General features: G+C 41.0%; 8 protein-coding genes across 57 annotated transcripts; 4 read left to right on the top strand and 4 right to left on the bottom strand.

The window, feature by feature from the left end:
• Window positions 1-501: 501 nt before the first annotated feature.
• LOC125761718 (60S ribosomal protein L3) lies at window positions 502-3,986 on the bottom strand. The gene is made up of 6 exons (XM_049423164.1): window positions 3,879-3,986; window positions 3,304-3,496; window positions 2,911-3,079; window positions 2,027-2,162; window positions 1,243-1,632; window positions 502-1,011 (listed from the first exon to the last, which is right to left on the bottom strand). The coding sequence occupies exons 1-6, from the start codon at window positions 3,879-3,881 to the stop codon at window positions 649-651; spliced, it is 1,254 nt and encodes a 417-aa protein (XP_049279121.1). The 5' UTR covers window positions 3,882-3,986; the 3' UTR covers window positions 502-648.
• A 125-nt stretch (window positions 3,987-4,111) lies between these two features.
• LOC125761715 (multiple inositol polyphosphate phosphatase 1) lies at window positions 4,112-6,076 on the top strand. The gene is made up of 3 exons (XM_049423161.1): window positions 4,112-4,602; window positions 4,674-5,631; window positions 5,700-6,076. Exons 1-3 carry the CDS (start codon window positions 4,404-4,406, stop codon window positions 5,893-5,895), a joined length of 1,353 nt encoding a protein of 450 aa, XP_049279118.1. The 5' UTR covers window positions 4,112-4,403; the 3' UTR covers window positions 5,896-6,076.
• A 47-nt stretch (window positions 6,077-6,123) lies between these two features.
• LOC125761742 (uncharacterized) lies at window positions 6,124-6,790 on the top strand. The gene is made up of 2 exons (XM_049423193.1): window positions 6,124-6,470; window positions 6,562-6,790. The coding sequence occupies exons 1-2, from the start codon at window positions 6,280-6,282 to the stop codon at window positions 6,704-6,706; spliced, it is 336 nt and encodes a 111-aa protein (XP_049279150.1). The 5' UTR covers window positions 6,124-6,279; the 3' UTR covers window positions 6,707-6,790.
• Window positions 6,791-6,797: 7 nt separating this feature from the next.
• LOC125761738 (transmembrane emp24 domain-containing protein eca) lies at window positions 6,798-7,893 on the bottom strand. The gene is made up of 4 exons (XM_049423185.1): window positions 7,642-7,893; window positions 7,422-7,553; window positions 7,108-7,343; window positions 6,798-7,030 (listed from the first exon to the last, which is right to left on the bottom strand). Exons 1-4 carry the CDS (start codon window positions 7,775-7,777, stop codon window positions 6,881-6,883), a joined length of 654 nt encoding a protein of 217 aa, XP_049279142.1. The 5' UTR covers window positions 7,778-7,893; the 3' UTR covers window positions 6,798-6,880.
• Window positions 7,894-8,062: 169 nt separating this feature from the next.
• LOC125761732 (DDRGK domain-containing protein 1) lies at window positions 8,063-9,806 on the top strand. The gene is made up of 4 exons (XM_049423180.1): window positions 8,063-8,170; window positions 8,657-8,793; window positions 8,858-9,345; window positions 9,417-9,806. The coding sequence occupies exons 2-4, from the start codon at window positions 8,700-8,702 to the stop codon at window positions 9,684-9,686; spliced, it is 852 nt and encodes a 283-aa protein (XP_049279137.1). The 5' UTR covers window positions 8,063-8,170; window positions 8,657-8,699; the 3' UTR covers window positions 9,687-9,806.
• LOC125761722 (histone-lysine N-trimethyltransferase SMYD5) lies at window positions 9,737-11,106 on the bottom strand. The gene is made up of 2 exons (XM_049423168.1): window positions 10,625-11,106; window positions 9,737-10,560 (listed from the first exon to the last, which is right to left on the bottom strand). Exons 1-2 carry the CDS (start codon window positions 11,035-11,037, stop codon window positions 9,804-9,806), a joined length of 1,170 nt encoding a protein of 389 aa, XP_049279125.1. The 5' UTR covers window positions 11,038-11,106; the 3' UTR covers window positions 9,737-9,803.
• A 104-nt stretch (window positions 11,107-11,210) lies between these two features.
• LOC125761716 (chitobiosyldiphosphodolichol beta-mannosyltransferase) lies at window positions 11,211-12,896 on the bottom strand. The gene is made up of 3 exons (XM_049423162.1): window positions 12,258-12,896; window positions 11,620-12,180; window positions 11,211-11,548 (listed from the first exon to the last, which is right to left on the bottom strand). Exons 1-3 carry the CDS (start codon window positions 12,803-12,805, stop codon window positions 11,335-11,337), a joined length of 1,323 nt encoding a protein of 440 aa, XP_049279119.1. The 5' UTR covers window positions 12,806-12,896; the 3' UTR covers window positions 11,211-11,334.
• Window positions 12,897-13,348: 452 nt separating this feature from the next.
• On the top strand, window positions 13,349-25,115 carry LOC125761684 (mucin-4-like). Of its 50 annotated transcripts, none has more exons than XM_049423058.1 (26): window positions 13,350-13,771; window positions 13,847-14,157; window positions 15,075-16,808; window positions 16,888-16,986; window positions 17,063-17,221; window positions 17,303-17,401; window positions 17,478-17,636; window positions 17,718-17,816; window positions 17,893-17,989; window positions 18,405-18,466; window positions 18,548-18,646; window positions 18,723-18,881; window positions 19,378-19,476; window positions 19,553-19,711; window positions 19,793-19,891; window positions 19,968-20,126; window positions 20,208-20,306; window positions 20,383-20,541; window positions 20,623-20,721; window positions 20,798-20,956; window positions 21,038-21,136; window positions 21,213-21,371; window positions 21,453-21,551; window positions 21,628-21,786; window positions 21,868-22,894; window positions 22,985-25,115. In XM_049423058.1, the coding sequence occupies exons 1-26, from the start codon at window positions 13,589-13,591 to the stop codon at window positions 24,620-24,622; spliced, it is 7,473 nt and encodes a 2,490-aa protein (XP_049279015.1). In that variant the 5' UTR covers window positions 13,350-13,588; the 3' UTR covers window positions 24,623-25,115. The 50 variants fall into 50 exon arrangements, with proteins under 50 accessions (XP_049279040.1, XP_049279038.1, XP_049279041.1 ...); XM_049423085.1 differs by having other exon boundaries at window positions 21,868-23,239; window positions 23,720-25,115; XM_049423059.1 differs by having other exon boundaries at window positions 21,868-23,479; window positions 23,720-25,115.
• The last annotated feature ends 1,032 nt before the right edge of the window (window positions 25,116-26,147 follow it).

Genomic DNA, 26,147 nt, shown 5'->3' with positions numbered 1-26,147 from the left:
AGGCTGCTCCTGCATTGTATGTTCTCCTATTACCCCGGATCGAATTTTTCTTTTGGTCCTCGGTATCGAAAACGATGCGAAACACGCGCTCTTCGGCAACAATCATCTTGCACGATAAGTTAAGCAAATGTTAAGTTTGAAAAGATGGAATAACATTATAATTTTATCGTTGTTAATCGCACCGTTGTAGTAATACCATCGTCAGATTGTTCTTTATCTGCCAGCAAGATTTCCGAAAACAGGAACAAAACGAATGTTTACGTTTCCATGAATATTTCACTTAAGTCGCATTCACTTTAAGTTAGAATATTATTTATTTCCTTCCGATTTACACTTAGCTTATTAATTATGAAATCCTCTCCTTTAAATTCAGTCCTGCTGATAAGGTAGCCGATCGATTAGAACATTAAGTAGTGGTCTTAGGTTACAAGGTTTACTAACAATCATTCGACATTTTTCTATTTGGAAAACACAATTACACAATAAAAATAACTAAACATATTTTAAATTTTCTTGCTACACAAAAGGTAGTTCTTTTTATATTTGTGGCGTTTACGGAAAAACATTTCAAACTACAGAAATACTGTCTTTTCGCGCACCCACAACTGATGATGATGATGACGACGACGACGGCATAAGACATCAAAATTATGCCGAGGGCTTGGCAGCAGCTGCAGCAGCAGCAGCAGCGGCTTGAGCCTTCTCCTCGCGAATACGATCCTTCTTGAGCACACCGTAGTAGGCGCGCTTGTCAGCCGGCGTCTGGAAGCGACCGTGACCCATCTTCGATGAGGTATCGATGAACTTGAGCTTGATCTGCTCGAGCGCGGAACGCTTGGTGTGTACCAGCAGCGATTTGCGGAGGGTGATGACACGACGCTTGGCACCGATGCAGCAGCCCTTGATCATGATGAAATCCTGGTTGATCTCACCATAGAACGGGAAACCACCCATGGGCGTGATCGACTTATCGGTCAGATCGTACTCAGTAGCAGCGCTGTTCTTGATAACCTGTTCCGATTATGTACAATAGAAAGTTGATGTTAGTTTATTCACTTTTGCAAAAAAAATATAACAATTAAATTAACAATTAACAATTAAAAATCGTCAGTCCTATCATTATATGTATGTACACACAGTGTGTTCATCATTATAGATTAATGTCGGCGATAAGAAATAAATCATCATAGCGAACTGAATCAAACTTTCAAAACCATTGAAAATATGCCACATATGCCTTACCTTGCCATCCTTGGTATGGATACCAGCACCGAGACGGTAGATCTTCTTGTTCAGCTCCGTACGGTGATGGTAACCCTTTTGACCGGCACGGGCCACAGTGAAGGCCACGCGGGACGGATGCCATGCACCGATACAAGCAACCTTGCGCAGACCCTTGTGTGTCTTGCGCGGCAGCTTCTTCGTGTGCCAACGGCTAGTCACACCCTTGAAACCTTTACCCTTGGTAACGGCCACGCAGTCGATCATTTCGTCCTGCGAGAACACCTGCGACACCGGAATCGGCTTCTCCAAGTGCTCCTTCACCCAGTTAACCTTATCCTCAACGGAACCACCGTTCAGCTGGATCTCGATGATATGGGCCTTCTTTTGACCTTGCTTGATCAGACGAATCTGTAGAGAGGTGCATAGAGAACAATTTGATTAGAATATATTTCGAAGATTTAGTATAATTTTGAATGGAAATTTCACTAGCTACAGACAGAGGAGAATAAGTGAAAAAAAAACATGTGAGCAGTATGGTTTATCTCCGTGATCATCGCCCAATGGGACGTAGGTACAACGAAGGTTAAGGAATATACCGTTCATCACCACGCGTCCGGAAAGGAACCTTCCCGGTGGGGCAATTTGTTCTACGACATCGAGGAACAACCCTGGATTGAACTACCATTGCCGGCCCCCGAACGATGGGTTTCAGACAAGCTGAAAGCCCCCGTGAGGTAATGACCATGTCGCGTTGAATAAATGTTACAATTAGAAGGAATAACCGAACAAGACGCGATCTTACCTGCGAGTGAGCGATCACACGGATGAACTTGCAGTAGCGCACCATCTTCTTGAAGGTATCCTCAATCGACTTCTTACCCAGATCGTCGGTCCACTTCTTGGATGCCTTGGTGAAGGCCTTCTTCTTGCTCGCGTGCCTTTTAAGAAACAAGAACATCCATATGTGGCATACGGAAAAATATAGGCACTTGATGGGAAGATGTGATAGATCCAGCCCGCACGTAAATTGGTTCATAAAGCCGCTCCTCTAATCATCGATGAACTAATGTATCGGGTCCCATTTGCAGGTCGTACCACAGAAGCATACAGATACACAGCATATGGTAACAGCCGCTTTTTCCTTTTCGATTCGCCGATAAGCGCAAAAGAGAAGAAAAGGGAACTGGCCTCATCGTGCACGGTGTGTGTGTGGTGCTGAATTTCGATTACAATCGAAAAGATGCTTGCATCACACCAGCAGAGCGGAGGACTACATGTTCCCTCGGCATGGTCACTTAACTTTTCTACCAACGATGGTTCATAGGGAAACCCCCTTCCCCATCCTCGGAAGCACCAGTTTATATGACCAACCGACAGAACCCTCTTGCAGTGATCGAAGGGCTTTACGATATGGTGATTAATGAATTTGCAAAAACTGATCGCACGAGAAATATTGATTGATCTTACAACGTATGCGACAACCGCGCTCTTATAGCATTCATCAGTAGGAAGGCAGCAGTTGAGTTTTCGTACATGTATGTATGTTCAGACGTAATGCCAGCAAGGCTAAATCATCATAAACGCAGAAAAGCGTGAATCGGTCTGATCGTCGCATACGTTGTCGATTTACAAACGCGCGCATCAAATTGATCGAAAAAATCAATTTGCGAAAATGTAAAAACTCACCAGTTCTTGTAGAATCGACGACGGCACTCCTCCGACAAATGCTGTGCCCAGACATTGCACAGGGCACGCGGTCCGAACGGAGTTTCAATGTAACCAACAGCTCCGACGACGACCAGTGGAGGCGTTTCGAGAATCGTAACCGCTTCCACGACTTCCTTCTTGTTAATTTCTGAAAACGTGCAAAAATAAAACATACAACCAACATAAGTGAACGAATCTACACGCGGCTGGTTGGTAAGGGAATCCACTGCGAATATGTTCATCAGACAGCCCTAGTTCTAAACTGGTTTGTCATTCAAGGATTATTCAGAAATAACCGTAAACGAAATAAATAATCATCATGTAAAAACATATTCAAGTGGTAAAACCTTCTGTGATCCACAATCAACTTACTTGATCCCGGACGGTCTGCTTCACGAACGATGTGCGTCATGCCAGCCTTGTACGCCAGGTACGCGGTCAGATGCACCGGTTTCGAGGCATCATCCTTCGGGAAAGCCTTCACGCGGCCCTGGTGACGAGAGGCACGCTTCTTCGGGTAGAACGCCATCGAACCATGGCGTGGTGCAGAAAACTTACGATGAGACTGAAATGAGGCGGAAAAGTGAGGTTAGAATTGGCACATCGTAAGAAACGTGGCATTTTCACACAGCACACAGAAAAACGCACAGCATCTTAATGGACACGCAAACTAAACGTAGATTAGTGTCTGCTTAGCTGGCACAGAATGTAGTAACATAAAGATAACTTTTAATTAAGCTATCGTATGCTAAACAGCACGTGTTTTATACCACAGCATAAAAGCGAGGTTAAGTTTCGCAATGGGCACTTTTTCTCTTACGCGTTTTATTTTAATGCAGGTTAGTTGCAATTATTTAGGTTCGAGTCTTGATTTTCAATTAAGTTGTCTAATATCTCACTTAATATCTTAAGAACACATTTATACAAGTGCACAAAATTAAACTTACCATCTTGAGACACAAATTCTGCCTCCTTCCTCGACAAAGAGCGAATTGGAAAAGAACTCGGAACTGCACAGCTCGTCCAGCGAAGGTTTGTTACAAAATATATCCACAACAGGTTCGGCCATAACATTCAATTGCAGCTACGTTTGACAGTTGTAATCAACATTCAAACATTTGAAGTCCAATTGTGGAAAAACTGGTTCCGATTGAACGAGCAATATGTTATTTATAATCAAGAAAATATGGCAAAAAAACTCTTTTATTATAAATGCAAAATAATGGCTTGGAAATAGCTATTCCTTCCCCGAAATAAGCATAATTTGAAAACAAATAACAGAACCGCATTCTTCATTTGCTGTTGATGTTTTGAGCTGTCAAACAGAACGGAAATTTTCGCCCAATACTCGAGATACCAGGAAATTGTAAACAATCGTTTATTTATTTATACATTTCACTACAAGATGTAGACGTACGTGTGCATAAATCGCAAACCTTTCTTCTTCGACAATTTTTGCGTTATTCAGCATTATGCTACCCGAAACTTTGTCCAATATTATTTCTGTTTTGCTAGCACTTGTAAGCTTCGCCTGTATCCTGCCTTCTCCGGCCGCTGGAGAACGATGGTGTGCACATAATCCTAAAGATATCGTATTCCGCCGGCTAGGCACTAAAACACCCTACCGGCACGTTCAGAACAAGGATGTACGAAATATCGCCACAGTGAACGGTAATAACACTTCGAAAGGAAGGAAGACAGGTCTTGTATAATTAATATTCCCGTTTTACTTCGCTTACTAGGATGCACCGTTAGTAAGATATGGGGCCTGTTTCGCCATGGTACAAGAAATCCCTCGAAAAGTATCATAGATCACATGCTTGTAACGCTTCCGGAATTACAGCGCGACATCGTAGAACATGGGCAACTGTGCCGTGATCAGCTGGAAATGTTCGAACGATGGCAACCTAGGATTAAGGTTGAAGAAGCCAAACTACTCGTTCGTGAGGGCGGTGAGGAGCTTTATCGGTTGGGCGAAAGGATGCGCAAAAGGTTTGGTCACCATCTTCCCGAGCGTTATGATGCCAATGAGTTTCGTTTCAAATTCACCAAAACTGAGCGTGCCGAGTACAGTGCTCGAAACTTTACGCGTGGTCTTTTCGGCCGTGACGAACCGATCGAATATCCAGAGGCAGTACGGCGGGATCCGGTGCTTCGGTTTTACAAAGGATGTGAGAAATGGAAAAGACAAGTGAAGGAAAATCCGTACTCGTACCGCGAAATGGATCGTTTCGGCAGCTCAAAAGAAATGCGAAGCGTTATCGAGAAACTATCGAAACGAATTGGGACGTTCGTCAGTCCGGAGGAGGTGCACGCCATTTACCAGACGTGCGCTTTTGAAACGGCCTGGAGTGAACGAGACGTTTCACCCTGGTGTTTGCTGTTCGACAAGGAAAGCATCTCGACGATGGAATACAACGAAGATCTGAAATACTACTGGATCGATGGGTACGGGTACGAGCTCACATATCGCCAGGCATGTTCGGCCTTTGCCGATCTGTTCGAAAGCTTCGATAGTGCGGATAGACCTCCGTACACGTTTTACTTTACACATTCTGGCACGCTTCTAAAATCGATTGCTTTTTTAAATCTATACAAAGACAACGAACCGCTTATGGCGCAGCACTATCGTCACAAACGGAAGTGGCGAGTCAGTCACATTGATGCGTTTGGATCTAATCTCTATTTTGTGTTGTACAGGTAAGTGTGTCGAATTGTTACATTGCAGTATTATTGCTGGGTTTACTTGTATTTTTTCTCTCTTGCAGATGCCCAAACGGAACCAACTCGATCGCACTGTACCATCAGGAAAGGTTAACCCATATTCCAGGCTGCCCGGATGATACACCGCTGTGCAGTTATGAACAGTTTAAGCAAATGTACGCTGAACGTATCGAGCAGTGTGATTTGAATACCATGTGTTCCGAACCGCATGTGCCTAGTATGGTAAAAGATGAATTGTAAAATTGCACGCCATGCATAGGTAGATTTTATTTATTTTATGCACTGTTGCACGGTCGTAATGCTACTTTTATAAAATGACGCTTTCGTATGCGGCTTGTAAAGCATTCAATGTTACAATGACTAAATAAACACTATACACTCACACCGATAAAACGCTGTGTTGTGAAAAGCACACTCCAAACGTAGGGGTTTATATCAGTGATTTCTTCCGTTGATTGTACCGCGCAAATTCTCTCTAATCAGTCAGTTGTTGACAAAAATCATGTATATCTTATCTTGTTGAAACGATATGGAGAAATGCCAACAGCACATACGCCCTCTTGTTGGCCAGTAAGTGTTCACCGCGCCAAGCAGCGAACGATGTTTGCAAACTAATCCGAAAACATGGATTTCTCAAATGTGGTGCTGGAAACACCGCTGATTGTGGAGAAATCAAAGTTCACCTCGACGGCGATTCTTTTCTCGCAGCGACAAAACAGTCAGGAAGACTACTGCGATGTTGTACATCATGCCGATGACCATTTTCGACCCAACTACGATCGGATCAAGCTGAAACGTTTATCGGTGTTGGATTTGTAAAGTTTCCCAAACGTGACACAGCTTTCGGGAAGGCCATTGCATGTAATTTCTCTTTTGTTTCCATCTCTCGTGTTTCTCCTATGTCAGATCGATGTGCGTTATATGCCGGTGTGATATTAAGTACAACAATCAGCGGAAGACATTGAAATGTGACCATGCGTTCCACGTGAAATGCATCAAGCAGTGGATTACGTTCCAGAACATATGCCCGATTTGCAGAATAGAGTTGTAGTAAGACTGTGGCTTGCCTAATTTCACAATAAACAGTCCAAGTCGGTAGATCACGAGTGAGTGTGAACATCAACCTTTTTGGGGGGCACAAGTTTTTGTAGGCTGTTACTTTAATTTATTTCCACAAAAAAGTTGCAGTTTGTGAATCACTTAGTCGTGCATTACTTTATCTCGTTTATACTAGTTTCTTTGCCTCGAAGAAGCTCTTAAGATGCCTCATCTGCCAGAATCCCATTATCAGCAGCACTAGCGTTTGAGCAAGAGACCACCACAACACACGCTGGTTGGTGCTGTCGCTCGTTTGCCGGAAGCGTTCCTCACGATACTATTAGCGAAACAAAAACAGGAGGAAGAAAAAATCAGCCATCGATCAACAGGATCAACAGAAATTCTAGCACTTACTCTCTGATAGTTCTGTTCCTTAGTAATTTGATCCACCTGGTCCAATAGCTGACGGATGCGTAACTGCAATTCGGTTAGTTTTTCCTTCTGCGCAACATTGGCGTAATCGATCGTGTGTTCTCCGACCTGAATGTCCAAATGTACCCGTAGCTGGGATCCACTGAACCATGCGGTACTGTTAGAATACATACACAGCACATGTTCTCCGGGTATGTGAGAGGTGAAAGAAATGCGACCTGTGTGGGAAACCAATCAAAGTTTAGAAAAACCCTTGTAACACACCCAACACTCTTTTGAACTACGACTAAGATTACCTTCAGAGCTGTACACACGGGACAGGATCGTCTTATCATCAGGATCCTTTATTTCGACGTGCATTCCGATTCCGGGCGAAGATGGCATAAATCCTCCGGACCGTGGATCATACAGTTCCACCTTGTAGTTAGCTAAACAATTGTAAACAACATTATCAGTAAGGAAATGGCATCCTGTGCGATAAACTTCCTGCCGTAGCTACTTTTATGTTTGCCTTACCTACTACGGTTGTTTCATCTGGTATTTCTTCGATGAAACATTTGCGTTCAGTTTCGCCAATGTGAAAATATAATCCATTCGACAGTGGCGCTACGAGTAGTGACGCTAGCACTACGAATAATCTGCAGCTTATCATTTTAAAAGTACGAAAATAGTAACCAGAAGTTGCAGAAATACCAACTTCACACAAATTTGAGAAACGGGGCAATTTTCTGCCGACACGTCAATAGAAAGCAACTATTTGACAGCAAGCCAGAAAAACGTCATTCGGGAGTTTAGATAAATACAACCAAGTTATAAATTTAAATCACGAATCAAAATCCATAACATAACAATTTATTGTATCAATTAACAAATTACAGCAACATAATGATGAGGCTCAGCCCGAATCTATTATCACTCGATTTCTATTTTACATTAGAACTCGTTTTTTTGTTGCTCCGTTTGAACTAAAATATGAACAGCATAACTGCACCCAGGGTTGTTATAACTTCGAGGAAACGTCAACAAACACTTTCACCTCGGGTAGGCGCTGCTCTGGGATTTGTCGTATACGACGAACGACAACGACAAGTTTTATGGGTGCTCTAGGATTTGTCGTCACACAAACTATCAAACAGAGAAGGGACGTCAAACCGTAATAATAAGAAGAAAAACATCAAATCATCAAACATACAAAACCAACAATAAAGCGTCCTCAAATCTGAGTTCCATTGCCTAAACTTGTTAGACTGGCCGCTTTAATTAAAATTCAGTTAAAAATGATGCACATTGGACAACTTGCGTCCATTTAATTTCTGCTGCAACAATTTGTTCTGTTTTGACAACCAAGATGCACGATTTGAAAGATGTGCCTACGACAAGTTTGACGAGGTTTATAGAAAAAACAAATTGATTTGTATAACGACAGATGTATGATCATGTTTTACAGGATTTGACAGAGCACCTTCATACAGCTCCATACGTTTGTATTTGTCGTTCGTCGTATACGACAAATCCCAGAGCAGCGCCGTAGCGAAGCATACATAAACATTGCAGATTATTTTAGGTGCTACGAAATGGATTTAATATTGCTTGCTGGAATCGCAACTGCCCTGCTCGTTGTGCTGATTACCCTTTTATTCCTTAACAAAAGCAAATCAAACATCAATGGTAGGTTGTGCGTACGTAAACGATAATCGTCAAAAAGTAATTGAAATCCGTCGTCCTTCTCTAGCGCCTCCTTCGGCACCAGCACCAGCCGAGGAGAATGTTCCACGTCGCGCACAGGTGGTGCGAAACCAAAGGAATCGTGCCAGAGTCGCTCAAGTAGCTGAACGTGTGGATGATTCAGAAGAGGAAGATACCATACCCCAAGCACAGCATGATTATGCCGGTGAAAAAATCGGCGCTAAAAAACGAGCCAAACTGGAAGCTAAGGCGCAAAAGAAGACCGAACGCGAGCATGAGCTACGGCTTCGCGAGGAACAAAAAAAGAGAGATGCTCTACTAGAAGAGGAACGTCGGAAAGTGGCAGAAAAGGAAGAACAGGCAGAGAAGGATCGGGAACAGGCGGAACGACTGGAGCGAGAGGAGAAAGAGCGCAAGGAACACGAAGAATATCTTCAGATGAAGCAAGCATTCAGCGTCGAAGAGGAAGGCTTCGAAGAGGAGGATGCAGACGAGCAGCAGAATAGTCTACAAGAATTCATCAAGTTTATACAGGTACCGTGTCGGTTTTGAGAAATCAAGAAATATTTAACGTTTTGTTAACTCATACATCAATCCTTTAACAGGATAACAAGGTCGTTGTACTGGAAGATTTGGCAGTACAGTTCAAATTGAAGGTGCAAGCCGTTATCGATAGACTAGGAGAGCTACAAAAGGATGAACGAATCACCGGCGTGATCGACGATCGAGGTAAATTCATCTATGTCTCGCAGGAGGAGCTAAAATCCGTGGCCAAGTTCATTAAGCAGCGAGGTCGTATATCTATTACGGAGCTAGCAGAGAACAGCAACCAGCTTATACATTTGACCCCAATTGTAGCTTCCGAAAGCGCCTAATGGCGCCAACAGTGGTGATATAACACGACTTATGATAGACCGTTAAGCTGTTTGTTTTCTTGCAAGTCGCAAATATATTAGCTCACTACCATGTATCCTTGGGTGGTAGAGTAAACATTAGTCGGATTCTTCCATATCATCATCGTTGTCCTCCTCCTCAGATGTTTCGTCCGGATCGTTGATTTGGTTCTCACATTTCTCGCACTGGCAGACGAACAGATAATATTCTTTTAATATTTTCTGCCGCGTATGGCGCGACCTTTGTGCATTGCACTCGTCAAGGTAGGAAATGCAAATTTCTTCCCCGGGCTGTATGTCACTCGTGGCCCGCAGTGCTAGTACGTGATTCGAGTTGGGAAACACAGTTTCAGCATTAGGTGCGCAACTGTGGTTGATTTTACTTTGCGTAGCGTACAATGCTGAACCTTCATTATTAAGGAACGAACCGACGACATCATCCATTTTGCTGTACAACTCATCGATTAGCTCGTCCACCGGCTGCCGTTCCTTATCGTCCATGTTGCAAGCGGCAACATTCTTAACCCAATCACCGAACGAGCTCGTGCCTATGCCTTGTCCATTTGTGCCCACCAGCGCAATAAGGCTTTTAAACCCATCGGGTGTTAGCCATTGGAGCCGTTCGTCCGATTGCAGATCGAATGCGCTACAGAATAGCCTATACAACTCTTCGATCTGCGATATAAACTTTTCACCGAGCATTTTGTGGAATATGAGAAGATCTTCGTTCACGGATTTGTGCACGAAATCTTGCAATTGTGTTTGAAGTGCTTGCAGATTTTCCGCCTGACGAAACATACCAACAATCTTCACGAACAACATAATACCACAAGTTTCCGGTGGATAATGCATCTTTCTGTTGGGAAAAAACATTTTAATCAATAGGTAGTTGCAATGTCCACGCACTATCCAGAACTTACTTCCAAAACTCTACCAAAATGTTAACCGGATGGTTTTCGCTGTGCATCTCTGCGCCCAAGCAAATAGCCGCATGGTAGCGATTTTGTGCCAGGCTCAAACATTCACTGCTGCAGTACAAAACGCCACATCTTTCACACTTTGTGTGATTGCCAATATTGGCCTCCACAGGGCAACATTCTGCCCTCGGTAGCATTATGTTCGGATCATTCGCCAAACGCTGTGCGTTGCGTTCGGCTGTTTCCAACGGGCGGAGACAGTACTCGCACGCTAAATATCCATATGCTGCATTCCATGAATATTGGCAGGACACGAGCGGTTGCTCTTCGAATATTGTGGTTCCCGCTGGAATAAGCTCGGTGGCGTATAAACCGCGTCCCTTTTCTGCAGTTGATTTAATTATTACGTTTTCCATCGTTGATCACACCAAACACGAACGTGCACGCGGTTTGTCTACTGTGTTTTGACATTCGCGCAGTGCAGCCAGCTGTACTAGATCACGGTGGCATTGCTGCCAATTCGTGCATGGGATGAATATGAATATACCGGTAGCTCCTGAAATCTGATATCCCGCACAAGGCAACATGGTTATTAATTGTGCATTTTGTAAATTCAGCAATTTATTCAGTTCTTTCTTCACTGTTACAAAAATGTTTCTAGCTACTTATATCTATAATTCCACAATAAGCAACAAGCATATATTTCTTAACTCCTAGTTCTTGAACACTGGCAATGCGACATTTTTCCAGTTTTCAGCCCACCTGAGCCCCTGAAACTGTTTCAAATGTTTCTGTATATCCTGCTTCATGTTTGCTAAGGCAATGTTACTGGGAAAGTCATAAAACCAATGACCTATTTGCTCTGCCAGTTCCTGGTGGTGTTGAAAAACGAACCCATTTTCGCCATGCTTTACTAGTTCATCGATGCTGGAAACATGGAAAGACGATGTGTTAAAAAGGCAATTTATTATTCATCCGACTTTGGCCATTATACATACCAATCGAAATGTACGGCACAAACCGGCAAGCCAGAACCAAACATGTCCACAACCTTCATGGGTAAATCAAGTCCGCTTGAGCTGTAGTGTAAGCAAACGCCCAAATCGCTACTGGCCAACAGTTTGGGGTAATCTTCATTCTCTAACCATGGCATTTCCAACTTTACCCTTTTCCACGACTTTGACTGCACAATTTTGCTGTACTGTTCTTTCAGTGGCCCTTTACCTGTAATTATGCACACAATGTCTGGATAATGCGAAGGTTGATCAAGAGCATCACGCTCGTATTGATCCAGGGCGCTGATAAGAATGCTAAAATCTTCGTCTGGCGTCCAGCTAGTACTGGACACTAATAAGCCCGGTCTTGAGTCACGAAATTTGACCTCTCCGTTACGGTGCCTTGTGGTAAACGCTGTACATTCTACAATGTCTTCATCCTCTGCATCATGTTCCGAGCGAAAAGCGCTAATATTTTCTCCAAGGCGTAGAAAAATGTTATGTTTATCCTGAAGGGAGATACTTTGAAATTGCTGCGGTGGACGATCATACAAGACAGTTGCTCTGTGGAGGGACAATTGACACAATAACTGGATTATGATTACAATCATTATAATGCACACAAAACACGAATTGATTACCTAACATTCCATTGTGTATAGAGATCATCTTTCATTGCTTTCGTTACGCAGAAACTGTCGGCTGCCCTTGTTCCAAAGAATGCTTCCAGTTTCTTTGCAATGCGTACGATCGGTGAATCTGGAGACTCGAGTGCCAGAATGGAGTACGTGTAGTTGTGCCAATCAATTATAAGCTTCGACCGAGCAAACAAGCAGTACAAGTATGCTACAATAACGGCAGGAATGGCCGGAGGATTTTGGCAAAGAATAAACTTCGGTCTCGGAATGCTGATCAGGGTAATCAGTAAGCCTAGCGCTTGCCATACTGTCTTAAAAAGGTACTTTAAAATGTTCGGCAATTCAAGCTCTGGGAAAGGGTTCAGTTCATGTATTCGCACATTCGGACTAGTTCTTATTTCTTCCAACGGCGACGAATGCACATAACCAATGAAGTCTACCGAGAAATCGTTTTCCGAGAGACTCTTCACATGGTACTGCATGCGGGGACTTCGACCAATGTCTCCCAGCACGATAACACACGCATTTTGCACCTTATTCTTTTCGTTCATGATGTCGCTTATCAATGCACTTCCAAATTGATCAAAACATTTCTAACTTGAACGTGGCGCAATAAGCTGTTGTATGTTTTGGTTGTCAAAGTGCTGCCAAACAGTTCTAGCTTTTGGTACCTTTTGCTCCTTCTTGCTTGAATATAATTTGCGTAGGAATATTTGTGTGTCGCATTTTTTGTGCGCAATTGTTTCAGGACACGAAGGGCGCACAATAATAAAATTTGCTGATTAAACAACTACACCAGCAGCGTTCGATTGTGCAATTATCCAATAAAAAATTCCAGGACGAATGGCTGGTCTGTAATCAGCTGAATCAACGTTAATGGCTCTGGAACTACATATATCAATATCTTAGATCGTTTTCGGAGCGCATTTTGTATGCAAGCTTTTGTAAAAAAAAAGTTTAATGACGTGCATTTATTATACGCTCAACATTTGTTTTATTTTCTGTTTCATAGGATGTTAAATCATAAATTGCAATGCAAGGATATCCACAGCATTAATAAAATACATGTAATCTAGTGGAAGCTTGCTGGTGTGCAACCGTTTTAGAACATCAAATGTCACGTTATGCTGGTAGCTGTCAAATTTATATTTTTTATTGCATTTATTGCAGTTTCATATTGCAAACTCTCAACGGATTTCGGCTCTCAAAAACATTCCATGTAGAAAGCTTGACGTGAATCGAAGCAGACATTTTGTCACAGAAGCGTCTTCGTGAAAAGGGCTGAAGCAAGTAGAATTCGTAGCGTTTTGAATCTTGTTAAAAGTGTTTCCATCATGTTTTCTTTACGCGGTGCACACATTTATGTTTTCCCGAATGGAAATAATGAAAAAAGGATGAAAATAGAGGTAAATTCCAATCGAGTTACAATTGGCGCACATCCCCTGAACAACATTCGTTTGCATACGCTAAACGCTGAGCGGCTCCATTGCAAAATATTTGCCGATTCGTCTAATTCGGTAAGTGAAAGAATCCGAGCATTTTTTTTTCGTTTTTGTATTCATGGCAATGGATTGCTTTTCGTGGTTTTCTAGGTAACTATTGAAAATTATTCACAAAAAAATCCGATTTTTGTGAATGGCGTCTGTGTTGAGCGCAGAGCAAAATTACACGACAATGATAGATTCGAAGTGGCCGGATCGGCATTTCTGTGGAATTTCGATCCTTCGCACATCAGAGTGGTTTCCAAGCCGAAAAAGCGCCCGAATCTGCACAGTCGCAGGAAAACGATCACATTGAAGCGTATACGAAGCACCGGAGACATTACAAAGCAAAGCATGATCAAAGTACCGCGAGCTGTTGGTTTAATGCTGGATGAATATCGGAAACGTCGAACAATACACAGGTAGGTCTGTTTTAATGTACTCTTCTCTACGATGCACGACTGGGTGGTGTATGTGTGTGTGAACGGTGGCTGTCCTACCCGTCAGGATCATGTATGTACATCTGGATCGTTTCCTGATACACAGCACTGACTACCCTGCTACTGTTAAAAAAAGGCAAGGAAAACCAGAATTGCTGTACCATTTCTTTTTTACGCCGAATTGATGTTGTTGTTGTTTTATTAGCTTAAAGATACTGATTCCAAGGGCTTCTCTCGCGTCTGCGACACCGAATTGTAGGGACAGTTTTATTAGCAGCGGGAGCAGCTTTTTTATATCTTAATCCTTCGCACCCGGCTCTTCGGTGCGTTTCAATGGCGCTAGACATCATTTCGAGTGTTCGTCCAATAGCTCGATACCGAGTTGTAGAAACAATTTGAAGGAGTGCATGAATTAATCTTAGTAGTGAATTGTGTTACTTTTTTATTTCTTTATTAAATATTTATTGTTGTTTTAAAACTACATCAGCAAACAGCATGACGAATACTGTTCCAAAGAACGCGATAAAAAAATATTCATTGTATCATTTTCACGTGTTTTACTTGCGTATCGCCTCAGATGGGACAACTGAGATGCAAACATACGTTTCAGCACACAGATTCCAAAAACAAGGAACACGTGATAAATATGCAATGCACAATACGAAGCGGCATAAAAAGCTTAAAATAACAGAAAACAGAGAAGGAAGGTGATAGAATCTCTTGGAAAATGTCAGTATAAACTCCGCTGTTCTGTTTTTCATCTTTGGAGTCGGAGCTAATTTATGATGGGTTTCCCATTATTAGGCCTGTATTGAAATATACGTACTGACGAGGGAATTGTATCTATTAAAAATGAAATTATATGTAAATTGCATTATTTGTTTTATATCTTCGTTTAGCACAATGTCTGCGCAGTCCCTAAATAATATTGGCAGAAATGTAAAAAATTGTGAAGAAATTGATCTTACCAACCAAACAAACGCACACGCTGAGTCCAGTACGCAAGCAGCATTAGATATTACTTCATCAGATTTAAGTTCCTGCATAACACCAGTAATTGAAAAGGAAAACATTCTACATAGCCACATTAAAGAACAAAAAACAAAGCTTACTGCGCAAATATCTGCAACAAAGAGACGACACTTAGCCTGCCATACGCCTGTTTCTAATCTAATCGATTTAACAACACCACCTGCTAAGTCCCGCATAACACCCGTGGTGCGTAAACCAATTTCTGCTAAGGCGGTCCAATCTCCTCGTCTTCTGGATGTTATAAACATCGTAACACCAAGCCCGAACAAAAAAGGACGTAGCACACCAAATTCGTTGAGGGCAGCAGTTGCAACACCCAAGAGAACACTATTAAAGTCGGCTATTAAAAATTCGCGAGCAAATGAATCCGTCGGAGCTAATAATACACCAATACCTTCACAATCCACGAAGAAAACGCCGAATGTGAAATTGAATACATTGCGTACCAATACTCCAAAGGTTACGCCGGCTTCGAGCAAAAGTTCTTCGATTAAAATCAGAAAACATCTCATATCCACTCTAAATGAGAAGAAAGGGGACGTCTTGTTAAAACCGGATTCTCCAATCGCTATCATAAATACAGGAAGGTTCAGCAAACATTCCACACCAACAGTCGGAAAGGGCGACAGAACTCCAAAGAGAGGGAACTTATGTGTTACTCCGAAGGCCCAGCGTGTCGTACAGAATGTCATTGATGACCATAACAATGAAGTAACGAATGCGACTATCGAAAAGAGCGCCGGAGAAAGCTGTGCCAGTGTATTGCCAATCATTGATGTACAATCAATTATAAGGAAACCTAATCGCACTACACAAATACGGTCGGCTAGGTATTCAGACATAACTCCTCACGAATCGTTTGCGGACGGATTATTGCCACTTGCTACGCCTGCCGAAGAGAAAGAGTTTTTATTAGAAACCGAGAGCACACCATTGCCAGCTTACATGTTCCAGGATGAGTTGAAATCTATTAACAATATGCACACAAATTTTAATCCTAATCGCAATTCCTGTTCATCGATTGTCGCAACAGTTTCCACCGAATCATCTAACATACGTAAAACAATGAGTGATTTTAGTAGCAGCTTATCAGGAAGTCCTTTACGTCGTTTTAGTCACAAGCTAATGCAAACCAATATTCAACCTGACAACGATTGGAAAAAAGACGAAAATACAAATGAATTCGAATCCGATATTGATACCCTAGCAAAAGATGCCGATGAACATGGCATGCTGGCGAGTAATGATTTGGAACCACCCGTACAAAAAGATATGGTCAGTACACCTGAGCTAAGACATTCATGGCGACATACTAGAAAATGTATAGGCAGCGCTTTTACATCTTTAAATACATCACGACCGCAGCTAGATTTAACCGCTGAAATAGACGAAAGTCTAGTGGTTATTGAAGATGAAGAACCAGCACCAGAACAAAAAGAACTTTATAACATGGAGTGTTCTGAAGCATTCTCCACGACGAATGAACAATATGATTTACAATGTCCGACCGTAAAAAATCGTGCAACAGTGCACATGGAAAACGTACCAAATGTATCCACTGGTCCAACCTTTGAATCAACACCAGATATTCTCTGTAGCAGGTGTGTATGAAATGAGTCATTGTGTTTTACTATTTTATACCACATGTTGTATACTAACATATGATTTTGTAAATTTCAGTGCTCTTGAGGAGCGGTCGGCTGAACCTAGCGCATGTAATACTGTGGAAAGCACAGAATTTCCGGTAGAACATGTCATTGAAGATGCACTAGAGGCAGAGTAAGTTAAATACATTCAAGATGGTAAATTCAGTTCTCAATTCTAATCTGTTCTTGTTTAATTTTCCCACTAAAAGGGATCATTCCGCAGAGGAATTGCTGCATGTTGATTCTAGCGAGGTGCAATCTTCAAACATCCTTGAGAAAGGAGAAGAAATGATGGAGCTGATGGAGGTCATGTCTGAAGCTGCTACTGAACAAGTTTTAGATTCAACATCAGACATATTTTCTGCGAGGTATGAATGAAATTTGAGACAATGTATTTTAATATTCTGTGCCACATGTTTTTTACTAAAATATGATTTGGTAAATTTTAGTGCTCTTGAGGAGCGGTCGGCTGAACCTAGCGCATGTAGTACAGTGGAAAGCACAGAATTACCGGTAGAACATGTCATTGAAGACGCACCAGAGGCAGAGTAAGTTAAATACATTCAAGATGGTAAATTCAGTTCTCAATTCTAATCTGTTCTTGTTTAATTTTCCCACTAAAAGGGATCATTCCGCAGAGGAATTGCTGCATGTTGATTCTAGCGAGGTGCAAACTTCAAACATCCTTGAAAAAGGAAAAGAAATGATGGAGCCGATGGAGGTCATGTCTGAAGCTGCTACTGAAGAAGTTTTAGATTCAGCATCAGACGTACTTTCTGCAAGGTATGAATGAAATTTGAGACAATGTATTTTAAAATTCTGTGCCACATGTTGTATACTAACATATGATTTGGTAAATTTTAGTGCTCTTGAGGAGCGGTCGGCTGAACCTAGCGCATGTAGTACAGTGGAAAGCACAGAATTACCGGTAAAACATGTCATTGAAGATGCACCAGAGGCAGAGTAAGTTAAATACATTCAAGATGGTAAATTCAGTTCTCAATTCTAATCTGTTCTTGTTTAATTTTCCCACTAAAAGGGATCATTCCGCAGAGGAATTGCTGCATGTTGATTCTAGCGAGGTGCAAACTTCAAACATCCTTGAAAAAGGAAAAGAAATGATGGAGCCGATGGAGGTCATGTGTGAAGCTGCTACTGAACAAGTTTTAGATTCAGCATCAGACGTACTTTCTGTGAGGTATGAATGAAATTTGAGACAATGTATTTCAAAATTCTGTGCCACATGTTGTATACTAACATATGATTTGGTATATTTTAGTGCTCTTGAAGAGGGGTCGGCTGAACCTAGTGCATGTAGTACAGTGGAAAGCACAGAATTTCCGGTAGAACATGTCGTTGAAGATGCACCAGAGGCAGAGTAAGTTAAATACATTCAAGATGGTAAATTCAGTTCTCATTTCTAATCTGTTCTTGTTTAATTTTCCCACTAAAAGGGATCATTCCGCAGAGGAATTGCTGCATGTTGATTCTAGCGAGGTGCAAACTTCAAACATTCTTGAGAAAGGAAAAGAAATGATGGAGCCGATGGAGGTCATGTCTGAAGCTGCTACTGAAGAAGTTTTAGATTCAGCATCAGACGTACTTTCTGCGAGGTATGAATGAAATTTGAGACAATGTATTTCAAAATTCTGTGCCACATGTTGTATACTAACCTATGATTTGGTATATTTTAGTGCTCTTGAGGAGCGGTCGGCTGAACCTAGCGCATGTAGTACAGTGGAAAGCACAGAATTTCCGGTAGAACATGTCATTGAAGACGCACCAGAGGCAGAGTAAGTTAAATACATTCAAGATGGTAAATTCAATTCTCAATTCTAAGCTGTTCTCGTTTAATTTTCTCACTAAAAGGGATCATTCCGCAGAGGAATTGCTGCATGTTGATTCTAGCGAGGTGCAAACTTCAAACATTCTTGAGAAAGGAAAAGAAATGATGGAGCCGATGGAGGTCATGTCTGAAGCTGTTACTGAAGAAGTTTTAGATTCAGCATCAGACGTACTTTCTGCGAGGTATGAATGAAATTTGAGACAATGTATTTCAAAATTCTGTGCCACATGTTGTATACTAACATATGATTTGGTATATTTTAGTGCTCTTGAAGAGGGGTCGGCTGAACCTAGTGCATGTAGTACAGTGGAAAGCACAGAATTTCCGGTAGAACATGTCATTGAAGACGCACCAGAGGCAGAGTAAGTTAAATACATTCAAGATGGTAAATTCAATTCTCAATTCTAATCTGTTCTTGTTTAATTTTCCCACTAAAAGGGATCATTCCGCAGAGGAATTGCTGCATGTTGATTCTAGCGAGGTGCAAACTTCAAACATTCTTGAGAAAGGAAAAGAAATGATGGAGCCGATGGAGGTCATGTCTGAAGCTGTTACTGAAGAAGTTTTAGATTCAGCATCAGACGTACTTTCTGCGAGGTATGAATGAAATTTGAGACAATGTATTTCAAAATTCTGTGCCACATGTTGTATACTAACCTATGATTTGGTATATTTTAGTGCTCTTGAGGAGCGGTCGGCTGAACCTAGCGCATGTAGTACAGTGGAAAGCACAGAATTTCCGGTAGAACATGTCATTGAAGACGCACCAGAGGCAGAGTAAGTTAAATACATTCAAGATGGTAAATTCAATTCTCAATTCTAATCTGTTCTCGTTTAATTTTCTCACTAAAAGGGATCATTCCGCAGAGGAATTGCTGCATGTTGATTCTAGCGAGGTGCAATCTTCAAACATCCTTGAGAAAGGAAAAGAAATGATGGAGCCGATGGAGGTCATGACTGAAGCTGCTACTGAAGAAGTTTTAGATTCAACATCAGACGTACTTTCTGTGAGGTATGAATGAAATTTGAGACAATGTATTTCAAAATTCTGTGCCACATGTTGTATACTAACATATGATTTGGTATATTTTAGTGCTCTTGAAGAGGGGTCGGCTGAACCTAGTGCATGTAGTACAGTGGAAAGCACAGAATTTCCGGTAGAACATGTCATTGAAGACGCACCAGAGGCAGAGTAAGTTAAATACATTCAAGATGGTAAATTCAATTCTCAATTCTAATCTGTTCTCGTTTAATTTTCTCACTAAAAGGGATCATTCCGCAGAGGAATTGCTGCATGTTGATTCTAGCGAGGTGCAAACTTCAAACATCCTTGAAAAAGGAAAAGAAATGATGGAGCCGATGGAGGTCATGTGTGAAGCTGCTACTGAACAAGTTTTAGATTCAGCATCAGACGTACTTTCTGTGAGGTATGAATGAAATTTGAGACAATGTATTTCAAAATTCTGTGCCACATGTTGTATACTAACATATGATTTGGTATATTTTAGTGCTCTTGAAGAGGGGTCGGCTGAACCTAGTGCATGTAGTACAGTGGAAAGCACAGAATTTCCGGTAGAACATGTCATTGAAGACGCACCAGAGGCAGAGTAAGTTAAATACATTCAAGATGGTAAATTCAATTCTCAATTCTAATCTGTTCTCGTTTAATTTTCTCACTAAAAGGGATCATTCCGCAGAGGAATTGCTGCATGTTGATTCTAGCGAGGTGCAATCTTCAAACATCCTTGAGAAAGGAAAAGAAATGATGGAGCCGATGGAGGTCATGTCTGAAGCTGCTACTGAAGAAGTTTTAGATTCAGCATCAGACGTACTTTCTGCGAGGTATGAATGAAATTTGAGACAATGTATTTTAAAATTCTGTGCCACATGTTGTATACTAACATATGATTTTGTAAATTTCAGTGCTCTTGAGGAGCGGTCGGCTGAACCTAGCACATGTAATACAGTGGAAAGCACAGAATTTCCGGTAGAACATGTCATTGAAGATGCACCAGAGGCAGAGTAAGTTAAATACATTCAAGATGGTAAATTCAATTCTCAATTCTAATCTGTTCTCGTTTAATTTTCTCACTAAAAGGGATCATTCCGCAGAGGAATTGCTGCATGTTGATTCTAGCGAGGTGCAATCTTCAAACATCCTTGAGAAAGGAAAAGAAATGATGGAGCCGATGGAGGTCATGACTGAAGCTGCTACTGAAGAAGTTTTAGATTCAACATCAGACGTACTTTCTGCGAGGTATGAATGAAATTTGAGACAATGTATTTTAAAATTCTGTGCCACATGTTGTATACTAAAATATGATTTGGTAAATTTTAGTGCTCTTGAGGAGCGGTCGGCTGAACCTAGCGCATGTAATACAGTGGAAAGCACAGAATTTCCGGTAGAACATGTCATTGAAGATGCGCCAGAGGCAGAGTAAGTTAAATACATTCAAGATAGTAAATTCAGTTCTCATTTCTAATCTGTTCTCGTTTAATTTTCTCACTAAAAGGGATCATTCCGCAGAGGAATTGCTGCATGTTGATTCTAGCGAGGTGCAAACTTCAAACATCCTTGAAAAAGGAAAAGAAATGATGGAGCCGATGGAGATTATGTCTGAAGCTGCTACTGAACAAGTTTTGGATTCAACATCGGACATACTTTCTGCGAGGTATGAATGAAATTTGAGACAATGTATTTTAAAATTCTGTGCCACATGTTTTTTACTAAAATATGATTTGGTAAATTTTAGTGCTCTTGAGGAGCGGTCGGCTGAACCTAGCGCATGTAATACAGTGGAAAGCACAGAATTTCCGGTAGAACATGTCATTGAAGATGCGCCAGAGGCAGAGTAAGTTAAATACATTCAAGATGGTAAATTCAATTCTCAATTCTAATCTGTTCTCGTTTAATTTTCTCACTAAAAGGGATCATTTCGCAGAGGAATTGCTGCATGTTGATTCTAGCGAGGTGCAAACTTCAAACATCCTTGAGAAAGGAAAAGAAATGATGGAGCCGATGGAGGTCATGTGTGAAGCTGCTACTGAACAAGTTCTGGATTCAGCATCAGACATAATTTCTGCAAGGTATGAATGAAATTTGAGACAATGTATTTCAAAATTCTGTGCCGTATGTTGTATACTAACGTATGATTTGGTATATTTCAGTACTCTTGAAAAATCAGGACAGTATCCGTTTTGCCATGACAAGGACGAAAATTTACACGAAAATGTCGGAAGAACAGGAATGACAGAGTCTACGCCAAAAATTTCCCAACGGCGTCTGTATACAAAAAAGAATTATTCAAGTGTAACTCCCGACAATAAGATGAACAAAGAAACACCGCTCTTTATCAGTGACTTCGATTATTTGGGAATGTCAGAAACTCCCAAATCGAAAGCCAAAAAAACGAATATCAAAACAGTTGATTGCTCCAGTATTGAAACACGTAAACAGCTTCCTAAAAGAGTATGTCGTGGAAAAATTCACAATCTCTCGGAAGATTTTTTGGCGGGCGACTCTCCTGCGCCAAAGTTTGTGAAATCAAAAGTGCTCACAGAAGATGACCAACACGAATCCAATACGGTCACGGTCACTGATGGATCCTCGTTTACGGATCAACATTTTCCGAAGCAACAATCAAAGGCATCAGCAACAAGAAGCGGGCGGTCGCGAAAAAATGTTCTCGTACCTGTAACTTCAAACTCGTCCGGAACAATGGAAGTAACTGATACAGAACCAGACAAAATTTTAATAGAAAATAACACACCAGTCCGAAGGGGACGGACTCGAAAACAGGTTCTTGTATCAAATGAAGATTCGAATAAAGAAATGGACGAATCAATCAAAGTTAATGAAAATTACCCATCGGTACAAACGCGAAAAACAGCTCTTGAAGGAGAATCCGTTTCTCATTTAGGACCAATCGACCAAGCCACAGGAAAATATGTCGAAGAAAAAAACACATCAGTACGAAGGGGAAGGCCTCGCAAACAGGTTCTTGTAGCAAACGACATGTCAACTAAAAGCAAAGACAATTCAGTTCTACATTCAGAGCAAATTGAGCCTTTAGAGACGGAAAACAACATTAACGAAAATGAGACACCGGTACGAGCGGGTCGAACGCGGAAAAAGGTCCTAGTGGCAGAAATTGCAAAGGTGTCCAAAGCAGTTGAAGTCATTGATACCGAGCAGGTATTGCACCAAAATGTAGGGACAAAAGTTGACAAAACAGATACAAAATCGGAACAAACTGAGGTTGTAGTAACAGAAAATCAACGAAAGGTACCGGCAGATAAACCCGCAGCAGTTAGAAGGGCCCGTCCGAGAAAGAATGCTCCTAAAACCGAATCTTCAATTTTAATCCACCCTGACGTTACTATCGCTAAAAATGTAACACCTGACGAGCCACATCCAACGGAAGACAAATTAGATGAAAAAACGGGACCAGTTGGACATCCTTCAACCGATCAAAACTTAGAAGAAAAGGATGCACCACCAGCAGTAAGAAGGGGTCGGGCGCACAAGAAAGTTCCTGAAGTGGACGTAACAACTGTAGTTCAGCCTGTGAAAAAGGGTCGTGGTAAAAAAGTAATAGAAACGGTAGAGGAACCTATCGCTATCACTGAAAATGTAACGCCTGATGAGCGACATCCAACGGAAGACAAATTAGATGAAAAAACGGGACCAGTTGGGCATCCTTCAACCGATAAAAATTTACAGGAAAAGGATGCACCACCAGCAGTAAGAAGGGGTCGGGCGCAAAAGAAAGTTCCTGAAGTGGACGTATCAACTGTAGTTCAGCCTGTGAAAAAGGGTCGTGGTAAAAGAGTAACAGAAACGGTAGAGGAACCTATCCCTATCACTGAAAATGTAACGCCTGATGAGCGACGTCCAACGGAAGACAAATTAGATGATAAAACGGGAACAGTTGGACATCTTTCAATCGATAAAAACTTAGAGGAAAAGGATGCACCACCAGCAGTAAGAAGGGGTCGGGCGCACAAGAAAGTTCCTGAGGTGGACGTATCAACTGTAGTTCAGCCTGTGAAAAAGGGTCGTGGTAAAAAAATAACAGAAATGGTAGAGGAATCCATCGCTATCACTGAAAATGTAACGCCTGATGAGCGACATCCAACGGAAGACAAATTAGATGAAAAAACGGGATCAGTTGGGCATCCTTCAGCCGAAAAAAATTTAGAGGAAGAGGATGCACCACCAGCCGTAAGAAGGGGTCGAGCGCACAAGAAAGTTCCTGAAGTGGACGTAACAACCGTAGTTCAGCCTGTGAAAAAGGGTCGTGGTAAAAAAGTAACAGAAACGGTAGAGGAACCTATCGCTATCACTGAAAATGTAACGCCTGATGAGCGACATCCAACGGAAGACAAATTAGATGATAAAACGGGACCAGTGGGGCATCCTTCATCCGATAAAAACTTAGAGGAAAAGCATGCACCACCAGCAGTAAGAAGGGGTCGGGCGCACAAGAAAGTTTCTGAAGTGGACGTATCAACTGTAGTTCAGCCTGTGAAAAAGGGTCGTGGTAAAAAAGTAACAGAAATGGCAGAGGAAAAAGAACAAGATATTGTAACGCCTCGCAAAACAGGAAGAAAGCGTAAGATTAACATGCAGATTGATCCACAGGAATCTGAGGAGAATCAGAAAATTGAGGATACAAATGAAATTCAGCCTGAATCGAATCGTTCCGGAGGAGTAGCGCAGGAAGAAGATAGCGAAAAAACAACTGAGTACCCAAATGAAAAGAAAACTAAAAAATCTGCTGCCCCCCAAGCAAAATCGAAATCGAGAAAAACAGTTAAGAAAGGTGATGAAAGTGTATCTGCCAATACGAGCGCAGTAAAGAATGAAGCTGAAAGTATTGATACAAACGTACCGAGAAGAACACGTGCGAAACGAAATTGAGCACAGCAAGCTATTTTCTCGTTTGATATTTTTTTTAAATTTTAGTTTATATTTTATGTATTGAAGTTTGACTAACTAACGTGTTATTTCGTTTGACCATAATGTATAAAAACTATTTAAATAAATATTTTTAATTCGAAACTTCACTGTGTTACCTCAACTAGTAAATTTAAACAATCGTTCTAGAAACAATCAAAACTTGCATATGTGTAATATCGAAATCTATGCTCCGCAATATTACAACAGAGGGTTCACTATCCAGCTACGTCAGAATCAGAATAGTACAGTTACTTCCCGACTTACGTGGATAATGGGGACCGGAAAAATCCGCGTATCTCGAATATCCGCGTAACTCGAATACTGCCTGACATATAGTTTATACTTCGTATCCAGGGGTCGAGTTCTTGTGTCCATGTTATAAAAAATTCAAATATTAAATTCATCCATTGATTTGGATACAATGAGTATTTTTCAAGCATTATTGCATTAAACGCAATATAACGAGTATTTTTGGTTGATTTATTTATTAACAACATATTTATTTAACCGTAGTGTCTACGACCAAAAAAATACACGTTGTTCTACGACCGCCTACCAGGGTAGGCCATACAATTTGTATGGGAGTTTTCGTTTTTTCGGATTCTGAAGCGTATATCTTTTGATCTGCTCGTCGTATTTGCATGAAACTTTCAAGAAAGATGGGTTTTTTAGTTGTCCAACTAATATCATTTAGCTGAGAATTTTAAAAATTCTGGTTTTGTGTATTTTGCATTTTTTACAAAATATTCTCCGTTTATCTACGGCCGCCTACCCGGGTAGACCATACGATTTGCATGGGATTTTTCAGTTTTCAGATTCTAAATCATGTATAAAGCATATATATCAAGTTTTTCGGGGTTAATTGTAGCCAATTAATAATTTTTAATCATATTTAATTTTTGTGTATTATTTTCGCAACTCTGCGTTATTAAAAAACAATAAATCCATTTTTTATAATTAAGAGCTTTCCACGTAAGCTACTATAAACCTCAAATGTTATCATATGATTAACACTAAGGGCTAATATTTCAAATTATTTACATTTGGAGAAATATGTGTTAAATTCAGAACGCGAAGAACTTAATATAAATAGCAATTTCCTTTATGTTTGGTTCTTACTGAGATATCTCGGCTGAAAGTTGTCCCAGAAAATTTCCGAGAAAATAAAAACTCCCATATAAATCCCATGCCCTACCCGGTCAGGCGGTTATAGATATACGGAGAAAAATTTGTAAAAATGCAAAAAAACTGGAAACCAGAATTTTTAAAATTATCAGCTAAATGATATTAGTTGGACAACTAAAAAACCAATCTATATTGAAAGTTTCATGCAAATACGACGAGCAGATCAAAAGATATACGCTTGAGAATCCGAAAAAAATGAAAACCTCATACAAATCGTATGGCCTACCCGGGTAGGCGGTCGTAGATGTAAGGGATATCAATCGAAAAAAATATTTAAAAAATGGTAAAAATAATTTTAAAA

This window comes from Anopheles funestus, chromosome 2RL (assembly GCF_943734845.2).
Source record: "Anopheles funestus chromosome 2RL, idAnoFuneDA-416_04, whole genome shotgun sequence".
Lineage (NCBI taxonomy): Eukaryota > Metazoa > Arthropoda > Insecta > Diptera > Culicidae > Anopheles > Anopheles funestus.
This window is presented reverse-complemented; position numbering and strand designations above follow the sequence as displayed.